At 47.2% G+C, this 17,220-nt stretch overlaps 1 protein-coding gene and 1 non-coding gene across 11 annotated transcripts in view; both read right to left on the reverse strand.

The window, feature by feature from the left end:
- PARP16 (poly(ADP-ribose) polymerase family member 16) overlaps window positions 1-11,036 on the reverse strand; it is a 40,125-nt gene extending 29,089 nt beyond the window's left edge. For 3 of the 10 annotated variants that reach the window (XM_063596717.1, XM_063596716.1, XM_008953294.4), the window contains exon 1: window positions 9,473-10,973. In XM_063596717.1, the coding sequence (XP_063452787.1) occupies window positions 9,473-9,646 (174 nt within the window). In that variant the 5' untranslated portion in view covers window positions 9,647-10,973. Of the gene's footprint in view, window positions 1-9,472 lie in introns of all 10 variants that reach the window. The other 7 variants (XM_055099025.2, XM_003827967.5, XM_063596718.1 and 4 more) reach the window with 5 other exon arrangements.
- On the reverse strand, window positions 8,680-8,810 carry LOC112437335 (small nucleolar RNA SNORA24). Its single transcript, XR_003025959.1, has one exon. It is a non-coding gene; the product is annotated as a small nucleolar RNA SNORA24 (small nucleolar RNA).
- Window positions 11,037-17,220: the final 6,184 nt, after the last annotated feature.

Genomic DNA, 17,220 nt, shown 5'->3' on the forward strand with positions numbered 1-17,220 from the left:
CAACATGGTGAAACCCTGTCTTTACTAAAAATACAAAAAATTAGCCAGGCGTGGTGGCGGACACCTTTAGTCCCAGCTACTTGGGAGGCTGAGGCAGGAGAATCGCTTGAACCGGGGATGTGGATGTCGCAGTGAACCGAGATCACGCCACTGCACTCCAACCTGGGCAACAAGAGTCAAACTTCATCTAAAAAAAAAAAAAAAATTATTGGTTGCTCATCTGAAATTCAAATTTAACTAGGTGGCCTATATTTTTATTTGCTAAATCTAATAATCTTACCCTTAATAAGGCACTTAGGAATCCAGTCTGGCCTCTTTGCTTAACAGTACCTCCTGCCACTAACTCCCTCCCCACCCCCAATGCTATTCCTCATGTGACCTATGGTTTTCTTCCTCTGTGCTTCTGTGGCTGCCTACCATGACATCCCACTGAGTCTTCAAGGCCAGCAGTCATCTCCCACGTGAAGCCTTCCCTGACCACCTACAACCTCTGTACTCAATAATTGTATTCTATTGTGTTCAGCAATACAGCAGAGCCCCATATTGGTACCTGACCCTCTGGGGCCAACTCAAATCTGGTTGGGACAAACACTCCCTGAGGCCAACCACATCTTACTTACCCTGGATCCCCATGCCAGCCTGGAACCTGGCATGAAGTTAAGAACAAAAGAGTAATAGCTACTATTAATTTGAACCCTTACAGGTGCCAGCCACCAGAATCAATGCTTTGCATGAATTTATTGTTATCTCATGTTATTCTCATAACCTGTTTAGAAGATGAGGAAACTGAGGCTTGGAGATGCTCAGCACCTTGCCTAGGGGCACACAGCTGTTCAGTGGAAGGGTGGGGATATGAAGCCAGGTGGCCCGACTCCAGAGTCTATTCTCCTGCTATACACTCCTACCAAATGAATGGAGAAATTTAGTGGTGGACTGAATATTTTAGCCCAAAGGAACAATTCTGGCAGAACTTTTAAGAGACTGCTTTAGGAAGCTAATCAGGTATGATATTGGAATTCCCCCCAATCCCAAAATAATACAACTGAGACAGCTACTGGCTGTGCCTAAGCCAAAGGTAAGGAGAAAGATGTATGTAATATGCAGTATAGGGGTATGTGGAAGAAATCACCATCTAAGCAAGCATTCTGAATCACACATCAGTACATGGCAGTGGAAGGCATTTGCCAACTGGATCCAGGAGAATAATTATCCAAGAGGAAGGCAGGTATTTCCAGGGATGGGGAGGGTTTCCCACTCCAGGTGGGAAAGAGCACGGCAGATGGGCAGAGAAGTGAGCAGAGTGTGTCCCAAAAAGTGCTCCTGGGCTCAAATGTCCCCCAGGGCCTGAGAGGTAAAGAAAATGAGTAACGGGAGCCCGGGAAAGAGTTGTGAAGACTGTGTTGAACTGGTGACTCCGGCCTCCATTAGTCGTCTAAGGCCAACCAACCCTGAGCTCCAACTGCTTCCTGCCCTAGGGCAACCTCCACCAAAGGTGGTAAGGCCTCAGATTTTTGTTTCAAAAAGAAATCAACAAGCTGTCTTTTTAATTTCCCAGTTTCCGAAAAGCTAGAGGACAAACAAAACCCGTCAGCTCACAGGCAATACATCTGCAGCCTCTGCTGTGGGGACTAAGGAAGGATATAGCTGGAGAGATAGTTGGGGGAATCTGAATGGTGAGCAGAGCTGAGAGCCTCAGGGGTTTGGGAAGAGAAGCCTCTTAGGAAAGAGGTACTTTGGGTGAATAGGCCTCACAGAGGAAAGAGAGGACCAATGAGCTACAAGGAAGCAACTCAACCTCCTTGCTTGGAGCAGGAGCAATCACTTAGATCACAAGCTCCTGGGGAGGAGGTGGCCCAGGAATCTGTGTTTACAGATGTGGGTACAAGTGATTCTTATCATCAGGAAAAGCTGGAGATACTCAGGTTTAGATCTTAGACAATGTTGTCCTAGAAAGGTGCGGCAGCAGGAAAGAACAAACATCTGAAAAACATACTTGTCTAGGAAAGTGTCAGAGGTCACAGTTACTAGATGTGGGTGGAGGTGCTGAGAAGGAAATGAACCAAAGGTCTGCCAAGGTCACCATTTTCGGGACCACAGTGACACCCAGAACAGTGGGGCAGGGGCGATGAGTGGAGCTAGAAGGCTGCTGAAATGAAGGCTGAAGAGGTGGACACCACAGGTACAATTTGCTTTGCACAAACCTACAGTATGAAAGGCCAGATTTGCCAAAACAGATTAGGGATCAGAGTTTACAAAAGAACTCTTCACAGGAGGAGCCAGCATGGGGACCCTAAAGGGTTCTCCTAGGAAGCAGGGGTTCTCCTAGGAACTTTTAAAAGTCCTAGTGCCTGAGAGCAAGAGTGGTGTGCCATCACCACGTCCAGTGATTAGCTGATGGTGATGAAGATAATACTAAAACCTACAACCCTGAGTTGTTAGGAGGATTAAATGAGCTACGTGTAGTAACAGCTCAGGACAGCGCCACACAAACAGTAAGTGCTATTAGTGTGGTACAGGTGTTGGTTGCTATATTATTATTATCAATCAAATACCCTCTCTCTCTGCTGCTCACCAATCTGCTGAGGAAAGGTCTGCATTTCTGGGATCGTTGGAAGGAAAGAGATGGCTGGTCCTGGAGGGATGGATCCCACCCCTTCATCCTCCATATCACCATCCCATTAGCTGATATCTTTCTAGACACATACCTACCCACTGACAGTCACATAATATTATATGTATCTATGTCTGTATCCATATATTTTCAGACCTGTGTACTTTTTCTCCTCCACTGTTCAGATGCCATCTTTGAGAGGAGCAGAGAAATAAAAAGGTAATCTGAGAGATCAAGAATCTTACCTTGAGATATCAAGTATAGACCTAATAGGCACTTTTATTATTAACAAATCTAATTGTTATCATTTCCTCACCATCCAGCAGGTATGGGTGCTCATGAAAATGATCAAATCAGTTAATAGAAAAATAGAAAAGCTACATATTATCTGTAAGGAAACAAACAAAAAATCTCAATGCCAAGGCTGCACTTTAAACCAATCAAATGAGAATCTCTGAGGATGGGGCTCAGACGTCAGGGATTTTTTTTTTTTCCTTAGTTTCCCACGTGATTTCAATGACAACCAAGGTTGAGAGGCTTGTAAAGAATGATCTTTCCAAACCGGGCTCAATGACACAACTCCTGCTTGAGACCAGGAGTTTGTAGACCAGCTAGGCAACATAGCGAGACTCCTGCCTTTTTTCTTTTAATCCAATAATAATAATAATAATGATCTTCCCCAGTTAATGTCAATATTCAATTTCCAATATGGAAATCAGCATCGAAAGCCTTCCTTAGAAAGGTTAGCCATGAGCCGGGTGTGGTGGTTCACGCCTGTAATCCCAGCATTTTGGAAGGTTGAGACAGGCAGATTGCTTGAGTCCAGGAGTTTGAGACCAGCCTGGGCAACATGGTGAAACCCCATCTCTACTAAAAATACAAAAATTAGCCAGGCTTAGTGGTATGTGCGTGGAGTCCCAGCTACACGGGAGGCTGACGTAGGAGGATCGCTTGAGCCCGGGAGGCAGAGGTTGCACTGAGCCAAGATCACGCCACTGCACTCCAAACTGGGCAACAGAGCAAGAACTCGTCTCAAAAAAAAAAAAAAAAAAATTAGCCATGGACCAGCAATTTCACCTCTCAGAATGTATCCAAGAAGACAACAACAGATATAAACAATGATTAATGTAGAAGGATGTTTATCAAAGTATTATTTATAAAAGCAAAATTTTAAAATTATAAAGAAACCCAAAAGAAGGACTCCTAATTGCTAGGGAGTGGAGGCACAGAATAAGGTGGAAATTTCACGTGTATCTTAAAGGATGAGAGGGAGTTTGCTTCAACAAAGATGGGAATGGCATCAGGAGGGCTCAGGACAGAGAGGAGCTTATATGCGCTTTAACCCAGACACTGGGGAGTCATGGTGTCTAGACAGTGCAAGCCAGAAACCAGAAAGAGGGAGGAAAAAAAAGAGAAAGACTCCTTACTCCTCCAGGACCAGGAGGCCCAATTAGAGCAGTTTGGCACCCCAAATGAGAACAGGGTAAGCTTCATGCGGTGCTTTTCAGACTTCACTATGTGTACAAATTGCCCAGATTTGTTAAAATGCAGATCCTGACTGGATAGGTCTGAGGCAGGACCTGCTTTTCTAATGAGCACCCAGGTGAGGCTCATGTTGCTGGTCCTCAACCACACTAAGCAGCGAGGGCCTGGAGCTAACACAAAGGAGCCATTCCCACACACTTCCCACCCCCAGAAAGGGTCTACAGGCTAATGGAGAACCAGAACATGCTATTTCGGGAGGGAAAACAGAACAAAAAACTGTACAGCTGCGACTGTGTCAAGTGACAAACCTGAAGTTCGGAGGCCAATGGTTAAGGGGTACAGGGAATCCCAAGAATGTTACAGGTTCTCTCATCCAACCCTGGTCCCAAAAAGCAAGGTGAAAAATCCTGAGCCTGGGTATTCAGCACACACACAATGTGATTCCTCAAACATTTGATAAGTACTTCCCAGGCCAGGCACTGGAAATACCAAGAGCTCCCAGTGTAAAATCAGAGAGCTGGCCAGGCACGGTGGCTCATGCCTGTAATCCCAGCAGTTTGGGAGGCCGAGGAGGGTGAATCACCTGAGGTCAGGAGTTCAAAACCAGCCTTGACCAACATGGTGAAACCCTATCTCTACTAAAAATACAAAAATTAGCTGGGCGTCGTGGTATCTGCCTGTAATCCCAACTACTAGGGAGACTGAGGCAGGAGAATCGCTTGAACCCAGGAGGCAGAGGTTGCAGTGAGCCGAGACCGCGCCATTGCACTCCAGCCTGGGCAACAAGAGGGAAACTCCGTCTCAAAAAAAAAAAAAAAAAAATCAGAGAGCTTATCAGCACGAAAATGGTCTCAAAACAAGACACCTCAGGGATAATTTGGGACTTTGAGGACAGTGGTAAGATAAGGCTAGATCAGACCTAAAGCCAAGAGCTTGGTTCAGCAGTGGGGAGTTCTCAGGAAATCACCAATCAATAAAGTAATTTAAGGCACAGGTCTAATTTTTGGAAACTGCAACCCTTGTGTTATAGGTGTGTAATAACACCTCACAGTGTGGACAAAGATTTAAATGACTGAAAATGGTAAACTTTCACATTACTTCCTAGTGCTTTTAGCTGAACAAATGAAAGTGAGAGACTTTTTTTGAGACAGGGTCCCACTTTGTCACCCAGAATGGAGTGCAGTGGCACAATCACGGCCCACTACAGCCTTGACCTCCTGGTTCAGGTGAACCTCCGACCTCAGCCTCCCAAGTAGCTGGGACTACAGGCGTGCACCACCACACAGGCTAATTTTTTGTAATCTTTTTATAAAGACAGGGTTTCGCCATGTTGCCCAGGCTGCTTTCAAACTCCTGGACTCAAATGACCCGCCCCAGCCTCCCAGAGGGCTGGGATTACAGGTGTGAACCACCGTGCCCAGCCAAGAGACTTTTTAACAGCTCCATACTTTCCTTCTTCAGGTAACTACAAAATGATCTAGCCAGTCCATTCCAGACCTGATTCCCTTTTCTTTAAAAGTTAGACTTTGATTCAGATACAGATCCAGATGCCCAGTTCTCTGCATCATTTCAGTAACTCATGTGATGTGGCAAAACGAGGCCTAAAGTGTGTGTTTATCTAAGAATGTATGCATGTCCCCAGAAATGGTGCCAGGCCCCACCTGTGAGCAGCCTTGCTGCTGACGGCCATGCCTACAGACAGCCAAGAATCTATGTAGTCTGGTCTATTTTCCTCAACAATGGTGCCCTATAAGGAATATGGCAACAGAACTGGATGGTAAGAATGCGTGTTTCTCCAGTAGCCCTCAAGAGAAAAGGTAACTATCTGGGACTGGTACAATAAACCCCATGGGAGGGGCAGTCTGTCTCTATAGAGGAGGTGGCTTTTTGGGGCAACCTACATTGCTGATGCTCTCTTAAGGGATTACAAGTGGGGCAAGGGAGAAGGGGGAGGATGGGCCCCAAACAGAGCAATTGATACCTTTGCAGAGGGGTGAGGGATAGAGTGAGATCTATCAGGGGCACTTTTACTTTACTGGTATCATTTGAATTTTTTATAATGAGAATATATTCAAACACTACTTGCATAATTAAAAATAAATTTTAAAAAGCATGATCAAAACAACTCCACAGGCCCCTTTGCATGTATCCCATATTCACCAAACAAACCTGATTGCATTCGCCAAGACCTGCCAGCAGAAAGAAAATAAGTTGCAGATTCTAGTCCACTTGGAGATATGTTTCTTGGTAAAAATTAAAGCTGCACTGTGGCCAAGTGCAGTGGCTCAAGCCTGTAATCCCAGCATTTTGGAAGGCTGAGGTGGGAGAATTGCTTGCGCCCAGGAGTTCAAGACCAGTCTGGACAACATTGTGAGACCCCATCTCAATTTAAAAAAAAAAAAAAAAGCTGCATTGTGAGTTTGATCCCTCTGACCCCAAACACTCCTCCCAAACAGGTCCCTCTCTCACCCTGCCACCACAGGTGTCTTTCTGGATCTCACCCCTATACCCTCCCCTGCCCAAGGATAAAAATCTCCACAACTTAGCAGGGCATGTGTAGCCCTGCATGCTCCATAGGCTGGCCTCATCTCTTCCTGTTCCCCACAACAGTCACACTAAATCACAGTCTTGTCCTTCTCTGTAAGCTCACACCTCCTGACTGACCATCCTGCTACTCCTCCTGGAATACCCTTTCCCTCTTCTCTGCTCTTGAAGTTCTGCCTTGGGACTTGGCAAGGCATCAGCCTCCACCCCTAGATGGTGTTCCCTGAGCCTGGCCCAAAGCTGAGAGCTAGGGGGTGTCCTTGCTCTGGGCTTCCATGTTGTACGGCGCTTACCTAGTATGAGAGGTTAACACTGTTAACCTCTCCACGGGTTAATCCTGTATCCTTAGCACCTGTCCCATAGCAAACACTCCATAAGTATCTGTTGCCAAAACTGAATGAAGTTTCGTACCCAAGGTCCTGATACACCACACTCAGAAAATTGAGTATCTGAACCTGCAAGAACAAATCTCGAGGGAAGTCAGTCAATTTGCCTCTTTCTCCAACCTCCCACTTCCGGTACCCTGAAACGCCTGTGCACTGTGGTCACCACTTGAGATGCCCTCGACACATCATTAGGTGGGCTACCAGTACCAGGTCGGGCCAAGAGGCTCAGCCTTTGTCCCTCAACCTCCTAGGAATGATAGCAAAGGAAGAACCAAACACTGATGATTTCATCAGAGATAACGCTAAACACGTGTTGATTCTAAATACCTCCTTTAATCTATCAATGTGGTTCGTGCCATTAACTGATTGCCTAATATTGAACTAATTTTGCATTCCTGGGATGAACCCAACCTGGTCATAAGGAATTACCCTTTTTTATACATTGCTAGCTTTAAGATCCTAATACCTTGAAGATAATTTTTGCATTCATACTCATGACATTGGCCTATAATTTTCTTTCCTCTTTTTTTTTTTCTTTTTTTTTTTTTTTTTGAGACAGTCTTGCTCTGTTGCCCAGGCTGGAGTGCAGTGGGGCGATCTCGGCTCACTGCTACCTCTGCCTCCCAGGTCCCAGTTCAAGCAATTCTCCTGCCTCAGCCTCCTGAGTAGCTGGGATTACCAGCATGCACCACCATAATGGTGAGACAGGGTTTCACCATATTGTCCAGGCTGGTCTTGAACTCCTGACCTCGTGATCCACCCGCCTCAGCCTCCCAAAGTGCTGGGATTACAGGTGTGAGCCACCGCACTCGGCCTATAATTTTCTTTTTTTGTATCACCCTTATCAGATTTAGGGTCAAGGTTATGCTAGCCTCTTTTTTAATACTCTGTGTAAAACTAGGAATTACTTATTCCCTCAGTGATTGCTACAACTCACCAATGACACCAGCTACGTCCAGAGTTTTCTTTGAGGGAAAATCCTTGACTACTAATCCAACGTCTTTTTTTTTTTTTTTTTTTTTTTTTGAGAGAGAGACTTGCTGTGTTGCCCAGGCTGGAGGGCAGTGGTGTGATTACAGCTCATTGCAGCCTCGACCTCTTGGACTCAAGCCATCCTCCCGCCTCAGCCTCCCAAGTAGCTGGGACTACAGGCGTGCATCACCACACTCAGCTAATTTAAAGAAATCTTTTTTGCCTAGGCTGGTCTCAAACGATCCTCTTGCCTTGCCTTCCCAAAGTCCTTGGGATTACAGGCATGAGCCACCCAGCCTTTTTCTTCTTTTTCTACAATAGTCTAGAAAAGTTCGCCCAATAACCTGGCACCCTCCAGGTTTTGTTTTTTTTTTTTTAATGGAGTTTCATTCTTGTTGCCCAGGCTGGACTGCAATGGCGCAATCTCGGCTCACCACAACGTCCGCCTCCTGGGTTCAAGCGATTCTCCTGTCTCAGCTTCCAGAGTAGCTGGGATTACAGGCATGCGCCACCACGCCCGGCTAACTTTTTGTATTTTTAATAGAGACGGGATTTCTCCATGTTGGTCAGGTTGGTCTTGAACTCCCAACCTCAGGTAATCTGCCCGCCTTGGCCTCCCAAAGTGCTGGGATTACAAGCATGAGCCACCGAGCCTGGCCCCTCCAAGTTTTTAACAGTGAAGAATGTTACTTGTGCAAGTCAGAATCTGATACCAATTAAATGGTGACAGCTTTGCTGGTAAACAAGAATATGCTCTTCCATGGCAAGGAAGGGAGACTGCCACACTTGACAGGTCCCAAAGATACATGGAGTTCAGTGTCTTTAATTAATATCAGCTATTGGCGATTTCAATTTTCTGCTTTTTATTGAGTCGATTTTGGTAAGTTATATTTTTCTAGGCAATTCCAAACATTTGGATTATAAGGATAACTGGTATCTTGAATGCTGACCCAGAGGTGAACTCTGCAAAAAAAAGTGCCTGGTGAATCAGAGAAATAACAGCTTACATATGTACTGGATGTTACAGTTTATAAAAGTACTGCCCATAGATCACCTCATCTGAAGACCAATGTCTGGGCGGCTTTGGTGACTTTTTGGTGTCTAATTATTTGCAAAAGGATGGATAACTTTCTAGCTAAGCAAAACAGCTGATTCACATCAACCCTATTCCTGGCCAGGCTAGAAAATCTGTGGAGGACTATGCAACTATTCCTCACTTCAGTCCTCGGAGTCATTTGTCATTGACAGGAGAGAAGCAGCCACCAAGTGCCTTGGGAGTGAGCGTTGACATGAGGGTGTTAGCAGTGTTCTTAGCTCATGGAAACCTTCCCCAAGGCAAGGCAAGACCAAGCTGGGAATGGAAAGTCTGGCGGCTGTCATGTTTACTAACGCGGATGGAACTGCCTCTACCTGTGGTTCCACAGGGCACTTGGTCCAGGACGCAGTGGGCAGCGCCAGGACAAAGCACACTCACCAGGGCTTCAAAGTCCTTACAGTCGCCGCGGGCGTAGGACGCGGGGAAGGGCCGCAGCACCGAGTCGCGCTTGTAGCTCTGCAGGGCCGAGGCGAAGAGGCTGCACCGGAGGTCGGCGGCCAGCATGTCGCGGCCCGCCGCCTCCCTGGCGGCCGCCCAGCCTGAGGGCTGCATCCCAGGTCACTGCGTGTTGCCGGGGGAGACGCGCTGGTTAGGGGCAAGGGCGAGCGTGCGTTCAGCGCGGGGGCTGGGCCCGCGGACAATGGGCCGTCAGGGGCCGGGTTCCCAAGCCTGGGGTGGAGCTAGGCAGGGGGCTGAGATGACAGGGGTGAGAACGTGCCGACAAGTGTCCTCTGCCGGGGTCTGGGCCGCGGCTCGCCGCCGAAGAGAGAGACCGAGGCCTGGACCGCGGGTCGGCGGGGAGGTTGGGCCCAGGGATAAAGGAACCGGGGCTGGTGGGGGAGAGGGGTTCCCGGCCTAGGGGAAGGGCTATGACAATGGAATGACAACCGCGGGAACGTGGTGACACGTGTCCTCCGCGGAGGTCTGGGGCGGGAAGCAGCCCCCGGGGGACGGCAGGCAGAGCCCACTCTCCGCGACGGGCGAGGCTGCTGCGCCGCGCGCGCCTTCCTGCCCCGCCTCCCGCCGCGCCGCCGAAGTCCCGCCTCTCGCCAAGCTGCCCGCGGCGCCACCTGTCTTCCGCCTGCAGCTCACGTCCGCTTGCCTCGCCCGGCCTACCTCCCCTCCCGCCGCTGCGCTCCCACGCTGCTCCGCGCTCCGCCCGGCCCAGCCGAGGGCCCGCCCCTTCGCGCCCCAGCCAGCTCCACCGTACGGGTTGTGCCCGCCCCTCCCAGACCCCGATCACCCGCAGCTACGAGAGTTGCCGCCGCCAGTGTGTGCCGGGCGACGTCGCCCACGCCCCTGCCAGCCATCCTCACAGCAGCAGCAGCCCTGGTAGAAATTGATGTGGGCACCCCCTCGACCCGCCCCTGTACTTGTCTTTGTCCCAGCTCTGCGGACTGAGCCTACCTCTCTTCCTTGGGGTATTAATGCTACCTATTGTCTCTCTTGAATCTTTTCCCTCCAAAACTGCACAGAAGGAGCCATTTAACACCCAGGGAAACTGAGGCTTAGAGTGCTGCAATGCTTGCCCAAGATCCCACAGCCAGATGGGTAAATCTAGGATTCACACCGAGATCTTTGGAAAACCAAAAGACTTTTCCTCTGCTTTTCAGCCTCCAGAATTCTCTGAATTGCTTAAGTCTCTGGCCCCAAATGCCCCAAGATCCTCCTTGGGAGACCTCTCTGACAGGGAGCTTGGGGGAGAGCAGAGGGGCATTGACTTAACTCTGCTGGAGGGTAAGGACTAGACTCCCATCCCCTCTCCCTACTCAGAACCTTCATTAAAGAAAACCCCAAAGTGTGACCTCATGGTCACATGCAAATCTAAACACAGACCATTGTGCTTAAACCAACACACCGCACACACTCCTACCCTGCAGGATCTTCTGAGGAAGAAACTTCTCCTTCTGCATCCAGGCTGTGCTGGGCCCTGGACTCAGAGGAGAGGTGGTCCCATGCCATTGGATTGCATCTATGACTTCGGGAGGTAGGGCGAAGACTGGTCCCCCAGACACCACAGAGCTTCCCATCTTCTTTTGCCAGGTAAAGGTTGGGGGCTGCTCCCAGGAGCCCACATCAAATCTGTTTGCTCTGAGGCCTAGAACCACAAGGCCCCTAGTGCTTCAAAAGCCATGGGGGTTCTCATAGGACCCAGGAACTCTAAGGTGGCTTCTGAAGCTCAGACCCCAGGAAGGGAGAGCTTGGAGTGGGTCAGGAGACCAGGGAACCATCTCTCATTCCACCTCTTCTTCATTGCAGGCCCTTAGACAAAAGCCACCCTCTGATACCTCCTTGGCCTCAAGAATTGTTTGTTGGGTGGATATATAAAATTTGCTTATCTGAAGATATTTCTCACATATGATATGAGAATCATAGTGATAATATTCACATCACAGGGTGGTGTGGAAGGGCCTCTGATGGCCAGCATTCTCATGACTTAGCTCATGCAGAATATTAGAATTCTTTTTAATTCTTGTCAATTCCATAGACACAAAATTGAATTTCATTATAGTTTTAATTTGCATTTACTTGATAGTGAAATGGAATGTTCTTATGTTTACTTTATTCTCCTAGATTTTATCAGAATTTGCTAAGGTGGTCTCAGAACCACATTTCTTGTGGAGGGGTTTCAGCCCTGCTTATATAAATTTGATATAATCCACAGACCATACAATTCACCCATTTAAAGTGTACAATAGTTTTTAGTACATTCACAGATATGTGAAACTGTCACAATCAATTTTAGAAATTTTTATCACCTCAGAAAGGAACTCTCTACACTTAGTCTATCACTACTCTACCCACCCCACCATGTCGCCCACTCCTAAGCAATCACCAACATATTTGTTTTTTGTTTAAGAGACTGGGCCTCACTGTTACCTCGGCTAGAGCACAGTGGCTATTCACAAGCATGATCATAGCACATTGCAGCCTAGAACTTCTGGCCTCAAATGATCCTCCCGGCTCAGCCTCCAGAGTACCTCAGACTACAGGCTCACACCACCACACCTGGCTTAGAGAACACATTTTGTTTACTCCTGTCCTTTTAAATTCATTGAGGTTTGTCTATTGCCTAGCATATGGCCTATCCTGGAGAATGTTTCACGTGAATGTATATATTCTGCTGTTGTTAGGTCAAGTGTTCTATGGATGTCTGTTAGGTCTAGTTGATTTATATTGTTTTCAAATCTTAGATTTCCTTGTTGATCTTCTGTTTATTCTATTCATTATTGAAAGTGGGGACCAGGCACGTGGCTCACACCTGTAATCCCAGCACTTTGGGAGGCCGAAGTGGGCAAATCACCTGAGGTCAGGAGTTCGAGACCAGCCTGGCCAATATGGTTAAACCCTGTCTCTAATAAAGATACAAAAATTAGCCAGGCATAGTGGCACGTGCCTGTAGCCCCAGCTACTCGGGAGGCTGAAGCCTGAGAATTCTTTGAACCTGGGAGGCGGAGGTTGCAGTGAGCTGAGATCATGCCACTACACTCCAGCCTGGGAGACAGAGTAAGACTTCATCTCCAAAAAGAAAAAAAAAAAAAAAATCACTGACAGGAAAGATATCCACCTGAACAGGTTTTTAATGCCGATGAACATGCCCTATTCTGAAAGAAGATGCCACAAAAGACACTTATTAGTAAGGAAGAAAATCGAGCACCAGGATTTAAGGCAGAAAGGGATAGGCTGACTATTGTTCTGTGCAAATTTGGTCAGGTTTATTATCAGAACTTCCCTTATCTGTAAAGCTGATAACCCCCAAGCCTTGAAGAGAAAAGATAAACACAAGCTGCCACTCTTGGTACAACAAGAAGGCCTGGACAAGAAGAACTCTTCTTCTGGATTGGTTGAATGCTTTGTCCTTGAGGTCAGGAAGTATTATATCTTGCCAGTAAGGAGCTGCCTTTTATTTATTGAGATGGAGTCTTGCTCTGTTGCCCAGGCTGAAGTGCAATGGCGCGATCTTGATCTTGGCTCACTGTAACCTCCACCTCCCAGGTTCAGGCAATTATCCTGCCTCAGCCTCCCGAGTAGCTGGGATTACAGGTGTGTGCCGCCACGCTTCGCTAATTTTTATATTTTTAGTAGAGATGGGGTTTCATGATGTTGGCCAAGCTGGTCTCGAACTCCCAACCTCAAGTGATCCACCTGCCTCAACCTCCCAAAGTGTTGGGATTACAGGCGTGAGCCACCATGCCCGGCCAGCAGGAGCTTCAAGTTCTTTTGATATTGGACAATGTTCTTGGCCACCCGGAACCCCGAGTTCAACACTGAAGGTGCAAGTGGTCTACTTGCCTCTGAATAGGGACGATGTCTGTAATTCATCCTCTAGATCACGGGGTCATAAGAATCTTTAATGCTTATTACACCCGGTACTCTATGGAAGGGATTGTCAAACACTATGGGAGAGGACCTCAACCAAGAGAACATCATGAACGTCTGGAAGGATTACACCATTGAAGATGTTGTAGAAAAACATGTGAAGGCCATCAAACCTGAAACAATAAATTCCTGCTGGAGAAAAATTGTGTGCAGATGTTGTGCATGACTTCACAAGATTTATGACAGAGACTGTCAAGGAAATCAAGAAAGAGATTGTGGATATGCAAAAGAGGTGTGTGTGGGGTGAAGGGTTCAAGATAGGAATCTTGGAGAAATCCAAGGGCTACTAGATGTCACACTAGAGGAACGAATAGAAGATGACTTGGTGGAGATGAGTGCCTTCGAACCAGTGCCAGACGATGAAGATGATGTAGAAGACGCAGTGCCGGAGAACAACTGACATTAGACAATCTGGCAGAAGTGTTCCTAGTATTCAAGACTGCTTTTACAACGTGGACCCTTCTATGACATGGGCACTGAAACTAAAGCGAGTATGCCTGCCTCCCTTCTACCTCCACCTCTTCCTCCTCTGCCACTCCTCAGACAGTAAAACCAACCTCTCCTCCCTGTCCCTCAACATACCCAACGTGAAGAAAATGAGGAAGAAGACTTTTACGATGACCCACTTCCACTTAATGAATAGTAAATATATGTTCTTTTTGTTTATTTAGTGGGGGTTTTTTTTATAGTAAATATATTTTTTCTTTTCTTTTTTTTTTTTTTTTTGAGACAAGGTCTCACTCTGTCACCAGGCTGGAGTACAGTGGTGTGACCTCACTGCAACCTCTGCCTCCCAGGTTCAAGCAATTCTTGTGCCTCAGCCTCCTGAGTAGCTAGGACTATACAGATGCATGATGCCATCCCCAGCAATTTTTTTTTTTCTTCTTTTTCTTTTTCAGTAGAGACAAAATCTCGAACAGGCTGGTGTTGAACTCCTGGCCTCAAGTGGTCCTTCTGCCTTGGCCTCCCAAAGTGCTGGGTTTACAGGTGTGAGCCACCATGCCCAGCCTATTTTCTCTTCTTCTTTAATAACATTTTCCTTCCTCTACCTCATTTTGTAGTAAGAATACAGTATATAATACGTTTCACACACATAATATGTGTTAATCAACTGTTATCTGTAAGGCTGTCGGTCAACAGTAGACTATTTGTAGTTAAGTTTAGGGGGAGTCAAAAGTTATATGCATCAGCATGGTGGCACATGCCTGTAATCTCAGCACTTTCGGAGGCCGAGGCGGGTGGATCACTTGAGGCCAGGAGTTCTAGACCAGCCTGGCCAAAATGGCAAAACCCCATCTTTACTAAAAATACAAGAATTAGCTGGGCGTGGTGGCACATGCCTGTAGTCCCAGCTACTCAGGAGGCTGAGGCAGGAGAATCGCTTGAGCCTAGGAGGCGGAGGTTGCAGTGAGCCAAGATCAAGCCATTGCACTCCAGCTTGGACCACAGTGAGACCCCATCTCCCCACCAAAAAAAAAAAAACTTATATGCAAATTTTCAACTGCGAGAGGGGTCGGCAACTCTAACCCCCCATGTTGTTCAAGGGTCAACTGTGTATCTGTTGTTTTCTTTTTTGAGATGGAGTCTCACTCTGTCACCAGGCTGGAGAGTAGTGGCACGATCTTGGCTCACTGCAACCTCCGCCTCCTGGGTTCAAGCAATTCTGCCTCAGCCTGTCTAGTAGCTGGGACTACAGGTGTGTGCCACCACGCCCAGCTAATTTTTATATTAGTAGTAGAGATGGGGTTTCACTGTGTTGGTCAGGGTGGTCCCAATCTCCTGACCTCGTGATCCACACACCTTGCCCACCCAAAGTGCTGCTGGGATTACAGGTGTGAGCCACTGCACCTGGCACCTGCCACCTGCCTGCCTTTTTTTTTGGACAGAGTCTAGCTCTGTCGCTCAGGCGGGAGTGCCGTGGTATGATCTCAGCTCACTGCAACCTCCACCTCCCGGGTTCAAGCGATTCTCCTGCCTCAGCTCCTGAGTAGCTGGGATTACAAGCACACACCACCATGCCCAGCTAATTTTTATATTTTTAGTACAGACCCGGTTTCACTGTGTTGGCCAGGCTGGTCTCAAACTCCTGACCTCGTGATCCACCCGCCTCAGCCTCCCAAAGTACTGGGATTACAAGCGTTAGGCACTGTGCCCGGCCTTTTTTTCTTTTTGAGACAGAGTCTCACTCTGTCGCCCAGGCTGGATTGCAGTGGGGTGATCTTGGCTCACTGCAACCTCCATTTCCCAGGTTCAAGCAATTCTCATGCCTCAGCCTCCCCAGTTGCTGGGATTACTGGTGCCCTCTGCCACACCCGACTAATTTTTGTATTTTTAGTGGAGATGGGGTTTTGCCATGTTGGCCAGGCTGGTCTTGAACTCCTGACCTCAAGCAGTCTTCCCACCTTGGCCTCCCTAAGTGCTGGGATTTCAGGTGTGAGCCACCATGCCCGGCCAGTTGTTTTTATGTTTTATGCATGTCTTATATATTTTATGCTCCTTAAACAGGCACTTCACCAAAGAAGATACATGGATGACAAATAAGCACTTGAGAAGATGCTCAACATCATTAGTCATGAGGAAAATGCAAATTAAACCACAGAGATACCACTACACACCCATGGAAGTGGTTTAAATTAAAAAAATAAAACGAACAATTCTACATGTTGGAGAGGATATGGAGTAACTGAAACTCTTATACATTGATGGTGGGAATATAAACTGATAACTACTCTGTAAAAACAGTTTTTATAAACATCCACCTACCATAAGACCTAGCAATACCCACTTCTAGGTGTTTAGAGAAGTGAAAACTCTTGCTCAAAAATCTGTACAAAAATGTTTACAGCAGCTCTGTTAGCAATCACTAAAAACTGGACATGACAGGTGGATGGGTAAATAAATCATGGTACAGCCATACAGGAACAGAGAGGAATGCAACATGAGTGAATCTCAAGGCATCATGCTGAGCACAAGAAGCCAGTTCAAAGGGTATGTGCTGAATGTTTCATTTAAATGTCGGAAATGGCAAAAGTATTGTTGGAGGACAGGTCAGTGTTTGTAAAGGATTACAAGTAGAGGAAGGTGTGACCACAAAGAGCAGCATGAGGAAATTTTGGAGTGATGAAACTATTGTGTATCTTGATTGTGGTGGTGATTATGCAAATCTATGTATATGTTTAAAAAGTCATAGATGCACTCAGTATGCAGTGAGGATAAAATAAAAAATAATAATTTAAAATCATAGATCTGGCCAGGTGTGGTGGGTCACACCTGTAAAAAAAAATACAAGTAGCAGCAGGACATGGTGGCTTGCACCTGGAATCTCAGCTACTTGGGAGGCTGAGACCTAGGCAACAGAGACCCTCTTATGGTGGCTCATGCCTGTAATCTCAGCACTTTGGAGGATGAGGTTGTGGGATTGCTTAAGACCAGGATTTCGAGACCAGCCTGGGCAACATAGGAAACCTGGTCTCTAAAAACAAAACAAGCAGTGGCTCAAGCCCGTAATCCTAGCACTTTGGAAGGCGGAGGTGGTCGGATGGCTTTGAGGCCAGGAGTTCTAGACCAGCCTGGGCAACATGGTGAAACCCTGTCTCTACTAAAAATACAAAAATTAGCCAGGCATGGTGGCCACAACTGTAGCCCCAGCTACTCTGGAGGCTGAGGTGGGATCACTTGAGCCAAGGAGGTGGAGATTGCAGTAAGCTGAGATCGCACTACTGCATTCCAGCCTGGGTGATAGAGTG

Source organism: Pan paniscus, chromosome 16 (assembly GCF_029289425.2).
Source record: "Pan paniscus chromosome 16, NHGRI_mPanPan1-v2.0_pri, whole genome shotgun sequence".
Lineage (NCBI taxonomy): Eukaryota > Metazoa > Chordata > Mammalia > Primates > Hominidae > Pan > Pan paniscus.